We start from the raw sequence: 21,238 nt of genomic DNA, 5'->3' as shown, positions 1-21,238 counted from the left end.
CTGGATCCGATGGTGCCTTTTGGTAGAATGTTGTCATTTATTTTTGCAATTTTCTCGCTCACTGTTCAATAATAGAAAACGCAATCATTTTATGGACTTAAATCACAGGAAATAAGCCGGATTACCTCTTTTTTGGATTCGGCAGCATTTCATGTGCATTTTTATCAAGAGAACAAAAGCATGTAAAACATTTGAACTGTATTTTAAATAACACCTGCTCTTCCATGAAAATTATTTCAATGCAGTTGTGGCAGTTCTCCACGTGGTGACACTATGGACCGTAACATTGAGAGTTTCTATGTAGTATATCCACGCTCCTCCCAATTTTATTTGACGATGTGTCTTTTCAAGGCTTTGTCACAAAGAGAGAGCGAAAGCACAGAGGGAAGATCTGTCTTATCCGCGTGTACAGTATACATTTGACGCGGTTTGAGGTTGTATTTTTTTCATCGTTTCAAATTTCGGAACGGGATTTTCTTGGAGTGGATGTGTGTTTAAATCACCTTATGGAATTATGCCCGCACCAACGAGGACGTCTATTGTTTCATGTCTGGTGCTTGTGCTGCTGGAGTGTTGCTGGGAAGCGGAGGCTGCTCAGCTCTCGTATTCAGTGTCGGAGGAATTGAACCCGGGGACTTCTGTAGGAAATATCGCTAAGGATCTAAACCTCAGCCTTCAGGATTTGGAATCCCGTATGTTTCAGATTGTTACCGGATCCAAAAGAAAATATTTCGAGGTAAATGTAAAAACTGGTGTTCTCTACGTTAACGAGAGAATAGACAGAGAGGAGCTGTGTGCGAAGGAACCAAAATGCACAGTCAGTGTAGAAGCGGTGATAAACAATCCTCTGAAGCTGTATCGCTTAGATATAAATATACTAGATGTTAACGACAACGACCCGTTATTCACGGAAAAATCACAAACTATAGACATAGCAGAGAATACTCTGCCTGGGATGAAATTCGCTTTGTCAGAGGCCATCGATGCAGACGTAGGTAAGAATACTGTTAATGTGTTTAAATTAACACCAAATGAATATTTTTCTCTGGCTACAATCAAAGGAGGAGAAAGCGTGTCTGCAGAGTTAGTTTTACAGAAAACACTGGATAGAGAGAAACAGCCTGTGATACACCTCACAGTGACTGCTATAGATGGAGGGACTCCGCCAAGATCTGGCACTTCACAGGTCATTATTCACGTCTTAGACATAAATGATAATCCTCCAGTGTTTAGCAGTCCCTTGTACAAGACTAGTATATTTGAAAACACGCCAATCGGGACAACTGTGATTACACTAAATGCAACCGACGCAGACGAGGGGACAAACGGTGAGATAGTGTATTCATTAAGAAGCAAAGGGCAGGATCGGATATTAGAGATTTTTCAGATTGATCCCATAACGGGTGCAATAAGCATCAAAGCTAATGTCGATTATGAGGAAAACAAAGCTTTTGAGATCCGTGCAGAAGCAAACGATAAAGCTCAGCCACCGATGTCTGCTCACTGCAAAGTCCTGGTGGAAGTAATTGATGTAAATGACAATGCACCCGAGATCACTGTGACGTCATTGTTAAATACAGTGAAGGAGGACGCTGATGTGGGTACTGCTATCGCACTTGTGTCATTTGTCGACAACGACGGTGGCAAAAACGGCGAAGTGAAATGTAAGATTTTGGATAAGGTTCCATTTAAACTAGAGACAAATTACAAAAATTATTATTCTCTAGTTGTTGACGGGCCTCTTGACAGAGAAATAACCTCCGACTATAACGTCACAATTTCGGCTACTGATGAAGGGAGTCCTCCTCTCTCCAACACTAGTGTTATTACTGTTCATGTTTCTGATGTAAATGACAACCCGCCTCGTTTCTCAGAACCAGTGGTTAATATTTACGTGAAAGAAAACAGTAAAGTTGGGGTAATTATTAAAACGTTATCTGCATCTGATGCTGACATCGATAAGAACGGCCAGGTTAGATATTCAGTTTTAGACAGTAAAAGTAACTCTGTGTCTACAATGGTGAACATCAACTCAGAGACTGGAGATATAGTCAGTCTGCAGTCTTTTAACTATGAGGAGTTAAAAACGTTTCAGTTCAAAGTTCAGGCCACAGACTCTGGTGTTCCTCCGCTCGGCAGCAACGTGACTGTCAACGTTTTAATCCTGGATGAAAATGACAATAATCCAACAATTCTCGCGCCATATTCTGAGCACGGCTCCGTTAACAGTGAAAGTATCCCCTATTCTGCTGAAGCGGGATACTTTGTGGCAAAGATCAGGGCTGTAGACGCAGACTCTGGATACAATGCGCTGCTCTCTTATCACCTCTCTGAGCCCAAAGGAAACAACCTCTTCCGCATCGGAACCAGCACCGGAGAAATCAGGACTAAGAGGAGAATGAGTGACAATGACCTGAAAACTCACCCCTTGCTGGTGTTGGTGTCTGATAACGGAGAACCCTCCCTGTCAGCTACTGTGTCTATTGAGGTGGTGGTGGTTGAGAGCACAGCTGACATCCAGACTCAGTTCAGACATGTGCCCATTAAGGAGGACAGCTTCTCTGCGCTGAACCTCTATCTACTGATCGCCATTGTGTCGGTGTCAGTCATCTTTCTGCTCAGCCTCATCAGTTTAATAGCTGTCAAATGCCACAGGACAGACGGCACTTTCAGCAGGTACAGCGCCCCAATGATCACCACCCACCCTGACGGGAGCTGGTCTTACTCCAAAGCTACCCAGCAGTATGACGTGTGTTTCAGCTCAGACACGCTCAAGAGTGACGTAGTGGTTTTCCCCGCACCGTTTCCGCCTGTAGATGCGGAGCTGATCAGCATTAACGGAGGAGACACTTTTACCAGAACTCAGACTTTACCCAACAAAGAAAAGGTAAGAGCTATAAGGAACGGACATCATTAATCAGTCCATATTTTGTCTGTCATGTATAGCTTAAGCTGCTTGTATTGAAGGCAAATGTGGTTATGTTTGTCACTGATAGTAGCGAATTATAATCAACTCTCTGGCAATATAAAAAGTCTGATAGATTGCACACATCCACAGTGTAAATGCTCTCTTATTCTGCTTGTTGGGAAAGGTGCTCTCCATGGTGCTGATATCTCTCCATGTGCTTGCCGCCTCAGTCTTTCACATAATTTACTTAATATATGAATGGCTTACTTGAATTACACGTGCCATAGCTTGTCGATGCGTCTGCACATTAAAAAATAAATAAAAATAATAATAATAATAATAATAATAATAATAATAATAATAATAATAATAATAAACCCGATCATCAATAACATATTATCTCCTTTAAGAAAATACACAAACACATGAGATGTGGTTAGTAAAAATCCACTGTGGTCTAACAAAAGAACGCAAGATGTCGCTCGAGACCACACATTCAACTGTGTGGTCATTAATAACCTAAAACTCCTCCTCTCCTGTCGGTGAAAGAAACAGGCTGTGCGTTTCGGAGGGGCTGGGTTAGTAAATCACTTCGTCTTGAAAGATGGTGTGTGTATGATCGGAGCTTGGCTGTCCTGTGGATATTTTCCCGTTTGTATGGATGAATGACGTTTTTTTTTGCTTGAATTACTCATCAAAACAAAAGGATGAGTCGTCAACGGCACAGAGAGGCCGACTGGATGTTGTGCGCCATTCTCCTTTGTTTATCTCACTGGTCTGCTGCTCAGATTTCCTACTCCATTTCCGAGGAGGTGGACAAAGGCACAGTGGTGGGGAATCTCGCTAAGGATTTAAACATTCACACACAGCAACTGGAGGAACGGGGATTTCGGATTGTATCTGGATACAGTCAGAAATATTTCGAGGCTAATTCAAGAACAGGAGCTTTGGTTGTTAACGAAAGGATAGACCGCGAGGAGCTTTGTCCGAATCTACCTAAGTGTTCTTTAAATATAGAGGGACTACTGAGCCATCCTATGAATATTTATCGCATCGAGGTCAGTATTCTTGACATCAATGATAATGCGCCATCATTTCCCGAGCAAACCCATGTGTTTAATATCTCAGAATCTTCATCAACGGGGGAGCGGTATCCGCTCCCGGTAGCTCAGGATGCAGACACCGGCAGTAATTCAGTGAAAACCTACAAGTTAAGCTCAAACGAGCATTTCTCCGTAGATGTGAGCAGCGGAGGAGACAGTGCCTCCGCTGAGTTAGTGCTGCAGAAAGCTTTAGACCGAGAGAAACAATCCACTATCAAACTAACATTAACCGCTGTAGACGGAGGGAAACCAGCACGCTCTGGCGCAATGCAGATTCTTGTGAATGTCATAGATGTAAATGATAACACGCCGTCGTTTAGCAAGCAGCTTTATAAAGTAAGAGTCAGCGAAAATGCCCCCGTTGGTACAACAATACTGAAACTAAATGCAACCGATTTAGATGAAGGATCAAATTCAGACATCAGGTATTCTTTGATGAAAACAGGGAACGTGAACTCTCCTGAAAAATTCACTGTTATTCCTGAAAGCGGTGAAATCACTGTGAAGGCTAATTTGGATTACGAGGAAAGCAGTGCTTATGAATTACGAGTAAAAGCAACAGATCAAGGCGCTTCCCCTCGCAGTGGTTATTCTAAAGTGCTGGTCGAGGTTGTTGATGTCAATGACAATGCACCAGAAATATCTATAACCTCACTAATGAGTCCAGTAAAGGAAAGTGCTGAAATTGGAACTGTTGTTGCATTGGTGACTGTGACTGATAAAGATGGAGGGAAAAATGGCGTTACCGCTTGTAAAATTAAAGACTCAGTTCCCTTTACATTGACGTCAAATTACAAAAACTATTACTCTTTAACAGTTGACGGTCCCCTTGATAGAGAGACTGTGTCACAGTACAGTGTAACCATTACTGCTACTGATGAAGGTAGTCCGCCTCTTTCTAGCACTGCTGTAATCACTGTGGACATTTCTGACATTAATGACAACGCACCCCGTTTCCCAGAAGCCAATATAAGTATTTACATCAGGGAGAATAGTAAAGTGGGGGACGTTATAGCAAGAACAACTGCACAAGATGCTGATGCAGATGAAAATGCTAAATTAACTTATTCATTGATGGATAATCATCCCAAAGGTTTTCCCATTTCAACTGTTGTAAACATCAACTCAGAGACTGGAGATATAGTCAGCCTGCAGTCTTTTAACTATGAGGAGTTGAAAACGTTTCAGTTTAAAGTTCAGGCCACAGACTCTGGTGTTCCTCCGCTCAGCAGCAACGTGACTGTCAACGTTTTAATCCTGGATGAAAATGACAATAATCCAACAATTCTCGCGCCATATTCTGAGCACGGCTCCGTTAACAGTGAGAGCATCCCCTATTCTGCTGAAGCGGGATACTTTGTGGCAAAGATCAGGGCTGTAGACGCAGACTCTGGATACAATGCGCTGCTCTCTTATCACCTCTCTGAGCCCAAAGGAAACAACCTCTTCCGCATCGGAACCAGCACCGGAGAAATCAGGACTAAGAGGAGAATGAGTGACAATGACCTGAAAACTCACCCCTTGCTGGTGTTGGTGTCTGATAACGGAGAACCCTCCCTGTCAGCTACTGTGTCTATTGAGGTGGTGGTGGTTGAGAGCACAGCTGACATCCAGACTCAGTTCAGACATGTGCCCATTAAGGAGGACAGCTTCTCTGCGCTGAACCTGTATCTGCTGATCGCCATTGTGGCGGTGTCAGTCATCTTTCTGCTCAGCCTCATCAGTTTAATAGCTGTCAAATGCCACAGGACAGACGGCACTTTCAGCAGGTACAGCGCCCCAATGATCACCACCCACCCTGACGGGAGCTGGTCTTACTCCAAAGCTACTCAGCAGTATGACGTGTGTTTCAGCTCAGACACACTCAAGAGTGACGTAGTGGTTTTCCCCGCACCGTTTCCGCCTGTAGATGCTGAGCTGATCAGTATTAATGGGGGAGACACTTTTACCAGAACTCAAACTTTGCCTAACAAAGAAAAGGTAAGAGCCATAAAGAACGAACATTATTAACCAGTGCATATTTTGTTTTTTCGTGTACAGCTTTAGTTGCTTTAATTGAAGGCAAACGTGGTCCCATTTATCATTGGTAGTGGCAAATTGTTATTACTAACTCACAGTATTAAAAGTCTGGCAGACTGCATACATCCACAGTTTTATGCTGTCTGATACTGTATGATAGAAAAGGTGCTCTCCGTGGTGCTGAAATCTCTCAGCGAGTCTTTGGCACATGCTTGAACTCATGTACTTTTGACTAAGTGGTCCTACCCATGACATAGCTTTCCAATGGGTCTGCACATTTGAAAAAGAAAGAAATTTCTAATTTCATTTATTTTTGTATTTATTTATTTAAGCAGTAAAACGTTTGAGAGTTACATAGGTGTAAACACACAACAACATTACCATAAACTGGTAAAATAGGAAGTAAGGGGAAAAAAAGAAAACAGGTGTTTATAGGTTTAGTTTTTATAGCGTGCTTTCAGTTTATGATTGACATGCTGCATATACTTTGCGATGGCATTTTAGTGTATGTAGAAGTCAACATAACCTTAAAACAAAGTAATAAAAAGTAGTAATAGCTCCCCAGTTGATATAGAGCCATTTGGCACTGTTCACTTAAGCACATATTGTAGTTTATAAATTAATAGGGGAAAAACATTCCCATCAGTAATGGAATCCAGTTATCAATTTTGCATCACCTGAAAGAATGAGCACCCATGCTCATATTTTAATGTTTTGAGATGGCGGTCTTTGAAAACAGGTTGTTTGATATTATGGGCTCTGAACAGCTCATCAGTCAACTGGATTGATGCACTTTACACCCTGAATTTAAAGCTCTCTCCGTTGTGCTGAAATGAGTCTATGTAATTCTGGAATTCTGTAGGCTCTCTGGATCTTTCTTGACAGTATTGCCTTTGTATTCTTTAAGAGGATCGTTGCTTGACTGATAAACAAGTTAATCAGTTATGGTATGTAAACTTTTGCCGGAAATTCCCTGAAATAAATGTAGCTTTTTGGCGGGGATCACTGGGATTTTGTTGTACCTTTGAATGGCTCCTGAAACTTATAGAATTGCATTTGAACACGGACATTACTACATGCCATACTTTTTTTTGTTTAACTTTGTTTCCATACACTTAATTCAATTTATACGCCAACAATTGAATAAGCACATCTTTTATTATACTGTAAATCACTGGGCTCTGTGTTACTTAGATTTATCTTGACTTATCCGTCTTTTACCACATGATGTCGCTGGAGACCGCAGCTATGATTGTGAGACTATGCGTATGTGTAAAACTCCTCCCTGCACGAGAAACCTTAAATCGTCACTGGCCATCAGTTTAGAGACAGTGGGATTGTACTGCGGGGAGAAAGGCCGTGGCTGCTGCTGCTGGAGAATCGTGTTTATGACGGATATATCATCTCGAAATACATGATAAACGGGATTCATTGTTTATGGTTCAGCGATGGGAAACGAGGAATGTGCCTGGATTCATATCGTTGCGCTGTTGTGTCTTTGTGACTGGTCTGCTTCGCAGTTATCTTACTCCATTTCCGAGGAGGTGAACAAAGGCACCGTAGTGGGAAATATTGCAAAGGATTTGAGCTTGAATATACAAGACCTAGAATCCAGGGATCTACGTATTGTTTCGACTTACAGTAAGAAATATTTTGACGTGAATTTGCGGACCGGGAACCTCTTTGTTGATGAGAGGATAGACAGAGAGGAGCTTTGTCCGAGCACGGCACAATGTTCCCTGAGAATACAGGCTGTTTTAAGCAATCCAATGAATGTACACCGCATAGAGATCAGTGTTTTAGATATGAATGATAACTCGCCAGCATTCATTGAACACTCGTTTTCGTTAAACATATCCGAATCAGTGTCACCGGGAGAACGATATCTTCTTCCCATAGCAGTCGACACAGACATAGGCAGTAATTCAGTAAAGAGCTACAAGCTGAGCACAAATGAATATTTTGCTCTCGATGTGCAGAGCGGTGGAGAACACGGCATGTCTGCTGAGCTAGTGCTACAGAAAGCTTTAGACAGAGAGAAGCAGCCGGTTCTTAAACTAATTCTGACCGCTGTGGATGGAGGAAAACCTCCGAGATCGGGTACATTACAGATAAATGTAAACGTTTTAGATGTCAATGATAATACACCGATTTTTAGCAAATCGCTTTATAAGGCGCGTGTGCATGAAAATGCTGCACATGGAACAGTGGTGATAAAGTTGAATGCAACAGATTTGGACGAGGGCATGAACAGTAAGATCCTGTATTCATTAATCAAACGAGGAAATATTGATCCGTCAAATATGTTTGATCTTAATTCAGAAACAGGAGAAATCACTGTGAGGGGAACATTAGATTATGAAGAGACGCCTGCGTATGAGGTCAGAGTTCAAGCAAGGGACCAAGGCACATTTCCTCGTAGTGCACATGCAAAACTGCTGATAGAGATAATTGATGTGAATGATAATGCCCCAGAAATATCTGTGACGTCACTCATGACCCCAGTTAAAGAAGACGCAGAACTGGGGACAATAGTTGCTTTGGTTACAGTCAGTGATAAAGATGGAGGGAACAATGGTGTAACTAACAGTAAGGTAGTGGAGTCTGTTCCCTTTAAACTCAAGTCCACCTACAAAAATGACTATTCATTAGTCGTAGATGGACCACTGGACAGAGAAAACACTTCTCTGTACAATGTCACTATTACAGCCACAGATGAGGGAAGTCCACCTCTGTCCAGTATCAGGGTCATTACTGTTCATGTTTCTGATGTCAATGATAATGCACCTCGCTTCATGGAGCCTGTGATCAATGTTTATGTTAAAGAGAACAGTCCTGTTGGCTCTGTTATTCATACAATAAATGCCTTTGATCCTGATTTGGACAGTAATGCAAAACTGACTTACAAATTGTTAGATGGAAATCCAAAAAATATTCCGGTGTCATCAGTTGTGAACATCAACTCAGAGACTGGAGATATAGTCAGCCTGCAGTCTTTTAACTATGAAGAGTTGAAAATGTTTCAGTTTAAAGTTCAGGCCACAGACTCTGGTGTTCCTCCGCTCAGTAGCAACGTGACTGTCAACATTTTAATTCTGGATGAAAATGACAATAATCCAACAATTCTCGCGCCATATTCTGAGCACGGCTCCGTTAACAGTGAGAGCATCCCCTATTCTGCTGAAGCGGGATACTTTGTGGCAAAGATCAGGGCTGTAGACGCAGACTCTGGATACAATGCGCTGCTCTCTTATCACCTCTCTGAGCCCAAAGGAAACAACCTCTTCCGCATCGGAACCAGCACCGGAGAAATCAGGACTAAGAGGAGAATGAGTGACAATGACCTGAAAACTCACCCCTTGCTGGTGTTGGTGTCTGATAACGGAGAACCCTCCCTGTCAGCTACTGTGTCTATTGAGGTGGTGGTGGTTGAGAGCACAGCTGACATCCAGACTCAGTTCAGACATGTGCCCATAAAGGAGGACAGCTTCTCGGCGCTGAACTTGTATCTGCTGATCGCCATTGTGGCGGTGTCAGTCATCTTTCTGCTCAGCCTCATCAGTTTAATAGCTGTCAAATGCCACAGGACAGACGGCACTTTCAGCAGGTACAGCGCCCCAATGATCACCACCCACCCTGACGGGAGCTGGTCTTACTCCAAAGCTACTCAGCAGTATGACGTGTGTTTCAGCTCAGACACACTCAAGAGTGACGTAGTGGTTTTCCCCGCACCGTTTCCGCCTGTAGATGCTGAGCTGATCAGTATTAATGGAGGAGACACTTTTACCAGAACCCAGACTTTACCCAACAAAGAAAAGGTAGGCTATACTTTGCAGTCGATGCTTCAGTAATTGTTTGGGGTTTAAAATCACATTAATTGAAATGTAATTATTCTATCTGATTTTTTATGAGTTCCACCATGCACTTTGATTTAGGCCTACCATTTTATGCAAGCCTGGATAAACATAAGTCAATGCTGCTCTATTTCATGGAAATTTCAAGCATTAATGCAGATCAAGTTACTGTACTACAGCTGAAAGTAGCAGCTGAACTCGTAGTACTGTCTGTATTTGTTCCATTTTGTTTGCTCTCATTTTTAACCTATGCATTTCCCTAGATCCACACACAAAAAATATATAATTTAGGCTACTATTTTCCATAACATCTTAGTCTTAGGAATGTCAAAGTGACCAGGTTGTTCTTATGAGTTTTAGTTGATGATGTGGCGAAGTTAAGAGTCGTTTGAAAAGCTTTTCTAACAACATCTCATTTAGTGACACTGAAGTGACAACGGCACTGACCATGGTGCTGAATTAAGTTTCTGTATCCTCGGGCTTCAACACCACTAAACCCTGAACTTGCTCCTCTATACCCTCGGGGAAAATCTTAACTTTACAGCAAAGTGACGTCAGTAGGTCGTTACTCGCACTGAGACAGCCTCTCATTGTGCTGCACGTGACGATCTTTGGTGTCACCATCAATCTGCCCTGAAATACAGTTCTAACACTGAGGAGAAAATAGCTCTTCCAACATGTTCTCACATGAAATGGCGCTCTCCGTGGTGCTAAAGTCAGTCCCTAAAATATGGTTTCTGCATCGTCTTACTTGGAAGGAAGCAGCTTTAATGTATCATTATTATCAGTAGTAGCATTGTTTACTGAAAGAACTTCATGCTGTATTTAAACACCATGAGTATTTTAATCTTTGATTTCCTGGATTCATTGTTGTTATTTTTTTTTTTAAGTTTGAGGTAGCTTGTCTGGCTTTGGAAATGTCAATAAATAGTTTGCTGTTACAATCTGAATATTCAACTATATGTTTAAATGCTAAACACTGGTATTAACACGTGTATACGTGGGTTGTTCACGGTTTGAGGCCAATCATCATTCGAGGTTACTGCATTTGCAGCCCTGGAAAAGTATTTGTGGAAACTAAATTGGAAATTGTCTGACAAAGTACAAGTCAAAATTACGCAAGATTCACCACAAGATGTCGCTGGAGACCATAGATCTGAATGTTTCTGTTTATCTGAAACTCCACCTCCATGGATGGTAAAAAATTAAATCGTCATCAGCCATTATAACCTCCCAGGCACTCGATGGTGTTGTAGCGATAAAGACTGGAGCTTACACAGAGAGATTTGCTTTTGAAGGAATTACCTATACTGTGGATTAATGATCGACTCGGATCAGCTCTTTTATTGCACCCAGGATGTATGTGCGACGACAAAAGGAACACGCCTGGATTCATATTGTTACGCTGCTTTGTCTTTGCGACTGGTCTGTCTCTCAGTTATCTTACTCCATCTCCGAGGAGGTGAACAAAGGCACCGTGGTGGGGAATATCGCAAAGGATTTGAACATCAATGTCCAAGATCTAGAGAATAGAGACCTCCAAATTGTATCGGGTTACAGTAAGAAATATTTTGATGTGAATTTGCGGACCGGGAACCTCTTTGTTGACGACAGAATAGACAGAGAGGAGTTTTGTCCTAACACGGTAAAATGCTCCATGAAATTACAGGCCGTTTTAAACAACCCAATGACTGCACACCGTATTGAAGTAAATGTTGTCGATGTAAATGATAACTCGCCTGTGTTCATTGAACAATCGCATTTACTTAATATCTCAGAATTAGTGTCACCGGGAGAGCGATATTTTCTCCCAGTAGCACTAGATGCAGACATAGGAAGCAACTCGGTAAAGAGCTACAAGCTGAGCCAGAATGAATATTTCACTCTTGATGTGCAGAGCGGTGGAGAACACGGTGTGTCTGCTGAGTTGGTGCTGCAGAAAGCTTTAGACAGAGAGAAACAGCCAGTAATCAAACTCCTCCTGACTGCTGTGGATGGAGGAAAACCTCCTAGATCAGGAACGTTACAATTAACAGTCAATGTTATAGATGTAAATGACAATACACCAACGTTTAGTAAATCCCTTTATAAGGCGCATGTTAAAGAAAATGCGACTCCCGGAACACTCGTTATTAAGTTAAATGCAACCGATTTAGACGAGGGCATGAACAGTAAGATCCTGTATTCATTGATCAAACGAGGAAATATTAATCCGTCAGATATTTTTGATCTAGATTCAGAAACAGGAGAAATCACTGTGAAGGGAACATTAGATTATGAAGAGACGCCTGCTTATGAGATCAGAGTTCAGGCAAGGGATCAAGGCTTTTCTCCTCGTAGTGCACTTGCTAAACTGCTAATAGAAATAATTGATGTGAATGACAATGCCCCAGAAATATCTGTGACGTCACTCATGACCCCCGTAAAAGAAGACGCAGAACTGGGGACAATAGTTGCTTTGGTTACAGTCAGTGATAAAGATGGGGGGAACAATGGTGTAACTAACTGTAAGGTAGTGGAGTCTGTTCCCTTTAAACTCAAGTCCAACTACAAAAATGACTATTCATTAGTCGTAGATGGACCACTGGACAGAGAAAACACTTCTCTGTACAATGTCACTATTACAGCCACAGATGAGGGAAGTCCACCTCTGTCCAGTATCAGGGTCATTACTGTTCATGTTTCTGATGTCAATGATAATGCACCTCAGTTCATGGAGCCTGTGATCAATGTTTATGTTAAAGAGAACAGTCCTGTTGGCTCTGTTATTCATACAATAAATGCCTTTGATCCTGATTTGGACAGTAATGCAAAACTGACTTTCAAATTGTTAGATGCTAATCCAAAAAATATTCCCGTCTCATCAGTTGTGAACATCAACTCAGAGACTGGAGATATAGTCAGCCTGCAGGCCTTTAATTATGAGGAGTTAAAAACGTTTCAGTTTAAAGTTCAGGCCACAGACTCTGGTGTTCCTCCGCTCAGCAGCAACGTGACCGTCAATGTTTTAATCCTGGATGAAAATGACAATAATCCAGCAATTCTCGCACCATATTCTGAGCACGGCTCCGTTAACAGTGAGAGCATCCCCTATTCTGCTGAAGCGGGATACTTTGTGGCAAAGATCAGGGCTGTAGACGCAGACTCTGGATACAATGCGCTGCTCTCTTATCACCTCTCTGAGCCCAAAGGAAACAACCTCTTCCGTGATCGGAACCAGCACCGGAGAAATCAGGACTAAGAGGAGAATGAGTGACAATGACCTGAAAACTCACCCTTGCTGGTGTTGGTGTCTGATAACGGAGAACCCTCCCTGTCAACTACTGTGTCTATTGAGGTGGTGGTGGTTGAGAGCACAGCTGACATCCAGACTCAGTTCAGACATGTGCCCATAAAGGAGGACAGCTTCTCTGCGCTGAACCTCTATCTGCTGATCGCCATTGTGTCCGTGTCAGTCATCTTTCTGCTCAGCCTCATCAGTTTAATAGCTGTCAAATGCCACAGGACAGACGGCACTTTCAGCAGGTACAGCGCCCCAATGATCACCACCCACCCTGACGGGAGCTGGTCTTACTCCAAAGCTACTCAGCAGTATGACGTGTGTTTCAGCTCAGACACACTCAAGAGTGACGTAGTGGTTTTCCCCGCACCGTTTCCACCTGTAGATGCTGAGCTGATCAGTATTAACGGAGGAGACACTTTTACCAGAACTCAGACTTTACCCAACAAAGAAAAGGTAGGCCATTTGTTTTGAGTGCTCGTAAAAGTTGGCAACACTGTCATAAAAAATGATGCCATTTCCTGGCTGCTTTTGAATGTCAAGATTTACAATATTTTGAAAAATAAGAAAGTTCATAGTGTAGAACATCAGTCAAGCATCATAAACAAACATCTGTCACTGACTCCTAACTTATCATGCTTGTTGAAACAGAAACTAATACATCTTTTACAACACTCTGGCTGTGCGTGAAGGCTGGGACATAGTGAAAATCGGTTGCTGAGCCACAAGAAAACTTTTAGAATGTGTGTCACATACTGTGTGTTAAATGGTCTATGCTGAAATACCAAGATTCAACATTTTCTTTAGGTACAAAAGTTGTCTATAACAGTGGGAACATTGATATAGTTTATTGAGTTATTGCTAGTATTGAAATAAGCTCTCCGTAGTGCCGAAGTAGGTTTTTGTGCCTTCAACTTCAAACCCTGCTACACTTATGCTTGCTGAACACATTTTATTGTATAATAAATTGATTTAAGTTGTAATTATCTGAAATGAAACATCAGTTGATGTGGTGGTGAGTTTACAACATGGGATATTGGTGTCATTCTGATGTGATCTGATAGGTTTGTTATGCCTCCTTTCATTGAATGTAGTGAAAGGGCGCTGTCCATGGTGCTTGTCTTTGTGTTGGCAGTGTGTAGTCTCTGTGGCTTCCTGCAGTGATTGAAAGTCATATGGCTACACTCTTAAATTAAATACTAATTTTCTTTCTGGACATATTGAATTATTTGTACTCTATAAAATAACTTGATTAGCCATCTAAATATTTAGTCATATGGTTACCACACTCCGGATGTAAAAACACACGTTTAATCCCGATCATTGATGTAATTCATAATGTTGACATTATATGATTTTGTCATACACTGGATTTTATTTGCTTACCGCTCATTCACCACATGATGTCGCTGGAGACCGTAGACATGAATGTGTGTGTATAGCCTATCCAAAACTCCTCCCTGGATGGGAAAAAATGAAATCGTCCCCGACCATTAGTACACCCGCGGAAGGCGCTGTGACGAGAAGGGCAGGAGCTTCCACACAATTGCATTTCTTTGAACAGAAATATCTGAACTGAGGATAAATGATCGACGGGGTTCAGTTGTTGCATCAACAATGTATATCCGAGGACAAAAGGAATACGTCTGGATTCACATTGTTGTGTTCCTTTGTCTCTGTGGTCGGTCTGCCTCGCAGTTATCCTACTCGATTTCCGAGGAGGTGAACAAAGGCACCGTAGTGGGGAATATTGTAAAGGATTTAAACCTCAATGTACATGAACTGGAGACCAGGGATCTACGTATTGTTTCCAGTTACAGTAAGAAATATTTTGACGTGAATTTGCGCACCGGGAACATTTTTGTTGATGAGAGAATAGACAGAGAGGAGCTTTGTCCGAATGTGGTGAAATGCTCGTTAAAAATTCAAGCCGTTTTAAACAACCCAATGACTGCACACCGCATAGAGGTTAATGTTTTAGATATAAACGATAATTCGCCTGCTTTTATTGAGAACACGTATTCTCTGAATATTTCCGAATCATCTTTAACTGGAGAACGATATCTTCTCCCCATAGCAGTAGACGCAGACATAGGCAGTCATTCCGTGAAGACGTACAAGCTGAGCCAGAATGAACATTTCTCGCTAGATGTGCAGAGCGGTGGAGAACACGGTGTGTCGGCTGAGCTCGTGCTGCAGAAAGCTTTAGACAGAGAGAAACAGTCAGTGATCACACTTCTCCTGACCGCTGTAGATGGAGGAAAATCGCCTCGATCGGGGTCGTTACAAATAAATGTTTATATATTAGATGTCAATGATAACATACCCACTTTTAGCAAATCTCTTTATAAGGCGCGTGTGCCTGAAAATGCTGCACCCAGAACAGTAGTAATTCAGTTAAATGCAACAGATTTGGACGAGGGCATGAACAGTAAGATCCTGTATTCATTGATCAAACGAGGAAATATTGATCCGTCAAAATTTTTTTATCTAAATTCAGAAACAGGTGAAATCACTGTGAAGGGAACATTAGATTATGAAGAGACGCCTGCTTATGAGGTCAGAGTTCAGGCAAGGGATCAAGGCACCACTCCTCGTAGTGCACATGCTAAACTGCTGATAGAGATAATTGATGTGAATGATAATACCCCAGAAATATCTGTGACGTCATTCATGACCCCAGTTAAAGAAGACGCAGAACTGGGGACAATAGTTGCTTTGGTTACAGTCAGTGATAAAGATGGAGGAAACAATGGTGTAACTAACTGTAAGGTAGTGGAGTCTGTTCCCTTTCAACTCAAGTCCAACTACAAAAATGACTATTCATTAGTCGTAGATGGACCACTGGACAGAGAAAACATTTCTCTGTACAATGTCACTATTACAGCCACAGATGAGGGAAGTCCACCTCTGTCCAGTATCAGGGTCATTACTGTTCATGTTTCTGATGTCAATGATAATGCACCTCGCTTCATGGAGCCTGTGATCAATGTTTATGTTAAAGAGAACAGTCCTGTTGGCTCTGTTATTCATACAATAAATGCCTTTGATCCTGATTTGGACAGTAATGCAAAACTGACTTACAAATTGTTAGATGCTAATCCAAAAAATATTCCGGTGTCATCAGTTGTGAACATCAACTCAGAGACTGGAGATATAGTCAGCCTGCAGTCTTTTAACTATGAGGAGTTGAAAATGTTTCAGTTTAAAGTTCAGGCCACAGACTCTGGTGTTCCTCCGCTCGGCAGCAACGTGACTGTCAACGTTTTAATCCTGGATGAAAATGACAATAATCCAACAATTCTCGCGCCATATTCTGAGCACGGCTCCGTTAACAGTGAAAGTATCCCCTATTCTGCTGAAGCGGGATACTTTGTGGCAAAGATCAGGGCTGTAGACGCAGACTCTGGATACAATGCGCTGCTCTCTTATCACCTCTCTGAGCCCAAAGGAAACAACCTCTTCCGCATCGGAACCAGCACCGGAGAAATCAGGACTAAGAGGAGAATGAGTGACAATGACCTGAAAACTCACCCCTTGCTGGTGTTGGTGTCTGATAACGGAGAACCCTCCCTGTCAGCTACTGTGTCTATTGAGGTGGTGGTGGTTGAGAGCACAGCTGACATCCAGACTCAGTTCAGACATGTGCCCATAAAGGAGGACAGCTTCTCTGCGCTGAACCTCTATCTGCTGATCGCCATTGTGTCCGTGTCAGTCATCTTTCTGCTCAGCCTCATCAGTTTAATAGTTGTCAAATGCCACAGGACAGACGGCACTTTCAGCAGGTACAGCGCCCCAATGATCACCACCCACCCTGACGGGAGCTGGTCTTACTCCAAAGCTACTCAGCAGTATGACGTGTGTTTCAGCTCAGACACACTCAAGAGTGACGTAGTGGTTTTCCCCGCACCGTTTCCGCCTGTAGATGCTGAGCTGATCAGTATAAATGGAGGAGACACTTTTACCAGAACTCAGACTTTACCCAACAAAGAAAAGGTAGGCCATTTGTGCTGACTGCTTGCAAAACTTGGCAATGCTGTCCTAACAATATGTCATTTCCTGGTTTGCCTCTGATAAATAACAACGAACGTAGTGTGTAACGTCATTCAGGCACCACAAATAGGACTGTCTCCTAGTTTATCACACTTGTTAAAACAGAAACTACTATAACCTTTGACTATACTCCGATTGGACTTGATGGCTGGGATATGTTACAAATCAATATAACTTACAGCACTTTCAGACTTGTGTCACATGTCCTCTACCTGAACTGGCCTGTAATTTAATATCCTCGTGTGTTGCAGTGGGAGGATCCAATTAGTCTATTGCTTGTTTTAAAATACAGTTGTCCAAGGTGCTGAATTATGCTTGTGTGTCATGCAGCTCCAAACCCTGTTACTTTTTTGAGCACATTTCAGTGTAAAGTGATCTTAGTTGGTCCTCAGCTGGACTGAAACAGCAGTCGACATGGTCCTCAGTCTGCAACATCTGATGTTTACAGCTGGTATCAATTTGCTGTGATCTGACATTTGCAATGCCTCTTAGTATGGAATAAAGTTAAAAGGCACTGTCCGTGGTGCTTGTCTTTGTGTTGTCAATAAGAAGTTTCTGTTCTTGCAGTAAAAGAAATTTTTTTTCTCAATAAATTGTGATACAATATAAATATGGGAAAGCTGGAGTATGGCTACACTCTGAAATTAAACTCCGAGATATTTTCCTTCTTGATATATTATATTCTTTGTATTTCATATAATAGCTTGATGAGCCACCGAAATATTCAGTTGTAGGGTTTCCACACTCCGGATGTAAAAAAACACACGTTTAATCCCGATCATTGATGTAATTCATAATGTTGACGTTATATGACTTTGTCATACACTGGATTTTATTTGCTTACCGATCATTCACCACATGATGTCGCTGGAGACCGTAGACATGAATGTGTGTGTATAGCCTATCCAAAACTCCTCCCTGGATGGGAAAAAATGAAATCGTCATCGGCCATTAGTACACCCGCGGAAGGCGCTGTGACGAGAAGGGCAGGAGCTTCCACACTATTATATTTCTTTGTACGGAAATATCTGGACTGAGGATAAATGATCGACGGGGTTCAGTTGTTGCATCAACAATGTATATCCGAGGACAAAAGGAATACGTCTGGATTCACATTGTTGTGTTCCTTTGTCTCTGTGGTCGGTCTGCCTCGCAGTTATCCTACTCGATTTCCGAGGAGGTGAACAAAGGCACCGTAGTGGGAATATTGCAAAGGATTTAAACCTCAATGTACATGAACTGGAGACCAGGGATCTACGTATTGTTTCCAGTTACAGTAAGAAATATTTTGACGTGAATTTGCGCACCGGGAACATTTTTGTTGATGAGAGGATAGACAGAGAGGAGCTTTGTCCGAATGTGGTGAAATGCTCGTTAAAAATTCAAGCCGTTTTAAACAACCCAATGACTGCACACCGCATTGAGGTTAATGTTTTAGATATAAACGACAATTCGCCTGCTTTTATTGAGAACACGTATTCTCTGAATATTTCTGAATCATCTTTAACTGGAGAACGACATTTCCTCCCAATAGCGGAAGACGCAGACATAGGCAGTAATTCGGTGAAGACGTACAAGCTGAGCCAGAATGAACATTTCTCGCTAGATGTGCAGAGCGGTGGAGAACATGGTGTGTCTGCTGAGTTAGTGCTGCAGAAAGCTTTAGACAGAGAGAAACAGTCAGTGATCACACTTCTCCTGACCGCTGTGGATGGAGGTAAACCTCCTAGATCGGGTTCATTACGAATACATGTTAATGTTTTAGATGTCAATGATAACATACCCATTTTTAGCAAATCGCTTTATAAAGCACGTGTGCCTGAAAATGCTGCACCCGGAACAGTAGTAATAAAGTTAAATGCAACAGATTTAGACGAGGGCATGAACAGTAAGATCCTGTATTCATTGATCAAACGAGGAAATATTGATCCGTCAAATATTTTTAATTTAAATTCAGAAACAGGGGAAATCACTGTGAAGGGAATATTAGATTATGAAGAGACGCCTGCTTATGAGGTCAGAGTTCAGGCAAAGGATCAGGGTACCACTCCTCGTAGTGCACAAGCTAAGGTGCTAATAGAGATAACTGATGTGAATGACAATGTCCCAGAAATATCTGTGACATCACTCATGACCCCAGTTAAAGAAGACGCAGAATTGGGGACAATAGTTGCTTTGGTTACAGTCAGTGATAAAGATGGAGGAAACAATGGTGTAACTAACAGTAAGGTAGTGGGGTCTGTTCCCTTTAAACTCAAGTCCAACTACAAAAACGACTATTCATTAGTCGTAGATGGACCACTGGACAGAGAAAACACTTCTCTGTACAATGTCACTATTACAGCCACAGATGAGGGAAGTCCACCTCTGTCCAGTATCAGGGTCATTACTGTTCATGTTTCTGATGTCAATGATAATGCACCTCGCTTCATGGAGCCTGTGATCAATGTTTATGTTAAAGAGAACAGTCCTGTTGGCTCTGTTATTCATACAATAAATGCCTTTGATCCTGATTTGGACAGTAATGCAAAACTGACTTACAAATTGTTAGATGCTAATCCAAAAAATATTCCTATTTCTTCAATTTTAAATATCAACTCAGAGACTGGAGATATAGTCAGCCTGCAGGCCTTTAATTATGAGGAGTTGAAAACGTTTCAGTTTAAAGTTCAGGCCACAGACTCTGGTGTTCCTCCGCTCAGCAGCAACGTGACCGTCAACATTTTAATCCTGGATGAAAATGACAATAATCCAACAATTCTCGCGCCATATTCTGAGCACGGCTCCGTTAACAGTGAAAGCATCCCCTATTCTGCTGAAGCGGGATACTTTGTAGCAAAGATCAGGGCTGTAGACGCAGACTCTGGATACAATGCGCTGCTCTCTTATCACCTCTCTGAGCCCAAAGGAAACAACCTCTTCCGCATCGGAACCAGCACCGGAGAAATCAGGACTAAGAGGAGAATGAGTGACAATGACCTGAAAACTCACCCCTTGCTGGTGTTGGTGTCTGATAACGGAGAACCCTCCCTGTCAGCTACTGTGTCTATTGAGGTGGTGGTGGTTGAGAGCACAGCTGACATCCAGACTCAGTTCAGACATGTGCCCATAAAGGAGGACAGCTTCTCGGCGCTGAACCTCTATCTGCTGATCGCCATTGTGTCCGTGTCAGTCATCTTTCTGCTCAGCCTCATCAGTTTAATAGCTGTCAAATGCCACAGGACAGACGGCACTTTCAGCAGGTACAGCGCCCCAATGATCACCACCCACCCTGACGGGAGCTGGTCTTACTCCAAAGCTACTCAGCAGTATGACGTGTGTTTCAGCTCAGACACACTCAAGAGTGACGTAGTGGTTTTCCCCGCACCATTTCCGCCTGTAGATGCTGAGCTGATCAGTATTAACGGAGGAGACACTTTTACCAGAACTCAGACTTTACCCAACAAAGAAAAGGTAGGCCATTTGTTTTGAGTGCTTGTAAAAGTTGGCAACACTGTCATAAAAAATGATGCCATTTCCTGGCCACTTTTGAATGTCAAGATTTGTAATATATTGAAAAATAAGAAGGTGATAGTGTAAAACGTCAGTCAAGCATCATAAACAAACATCTGTCACTGACTCCTAACTTATCATGCTTGTTGAAACAGAAACTAATACATCTTTTACAACACTCTGGCTGCGCGTGAAGGCTGGGACATAGTGAAAATCGGTTGCTTAGCCACAAGAAAACTTTTAGAATATGTGTCACATACTGTGTGTTAAATGGTCTATGCTGAAATACCAAGATTCGACATTTTCTTTAGGTACAAAGGTTGTCTATAACAGTGGGAACACTGGATACAGTTTATTGAGTTATTGCTAGTCTTGCAATAAGCTCTCCGTAGTGCCGAAGTAGGTTTGTGTGCCTTCAACTTCAAACCCTGCTACACTTATGCTTGTTGAACGCATTTTATTGTATAATAAATTGATTTAAGTTGTTTTTATCTGAAATGAAACATCAGTTCACGTGGTGCTGAGTTAA

At 42.1% G+C, this 21,238-nt stretch overlaps 1 protein-coding gene across 30 annotated transcripts in view; it reads left to right on the top strand.

Moving 5' to 3' along the window:
- The window catches only part of LOC125894504 (protocadherin alpha-C2-like), a 232,042-nt gene that overhangs the window by 158,977 nt on the left and 51,827 nt on the right, over positions 1-21,238 (top strand). Inside the window, exons 1-2 of one of the 30 annotated variants that reach the window (XM_049585955.1) lie at positions 7,374-8,624; positions 19,447-20,670. The exons of 16 other annotated variants lie outside the window; for them this stretch is intronic. In XM_049585955.1, coding sequence (XP_049441912.1) covers positions 7,479-8,624; positions 19,447-20,670 — 2,370 coding nt within the window. In that variant the 5' untranslated portion in view covers positions 7,374-7,478. Of the gene's footprint in view, positions 1-372; positions 2,888-3,485; positions 5,992-7,373; positions 9,849-11,088; positions 12,397-14,382; positions 17,161-18,412; positions 20,671-21,238 lie in introns of those variants that run through there. 13 more of the 30 variants (XM_049585946.1, XM_049585942.1, XM_049585945.1 and 10 more) reach the window with 13 other exon arrangements.

This window comes from Epinephelus fuscoguttatus, linkage group LG9 (assembly GCF_011397635.1).
Source record: "Epinephelus fuscoguttatus linkage group LG9, E.fuscoguttatus.final_Chr_v1".
In the NCBI taxonomy this organism is placed as follows: Eukaryota; Metazoa; Chordata; class Actinopteri; order Perciformes; family Serranidae; genus Epinephelus; species Epinephelus fuscoguttatus.
Note: the sequence above shows the minus strand (reverse complement) of the source record. Positions and strands in the feature narration are given on the sequence as shown.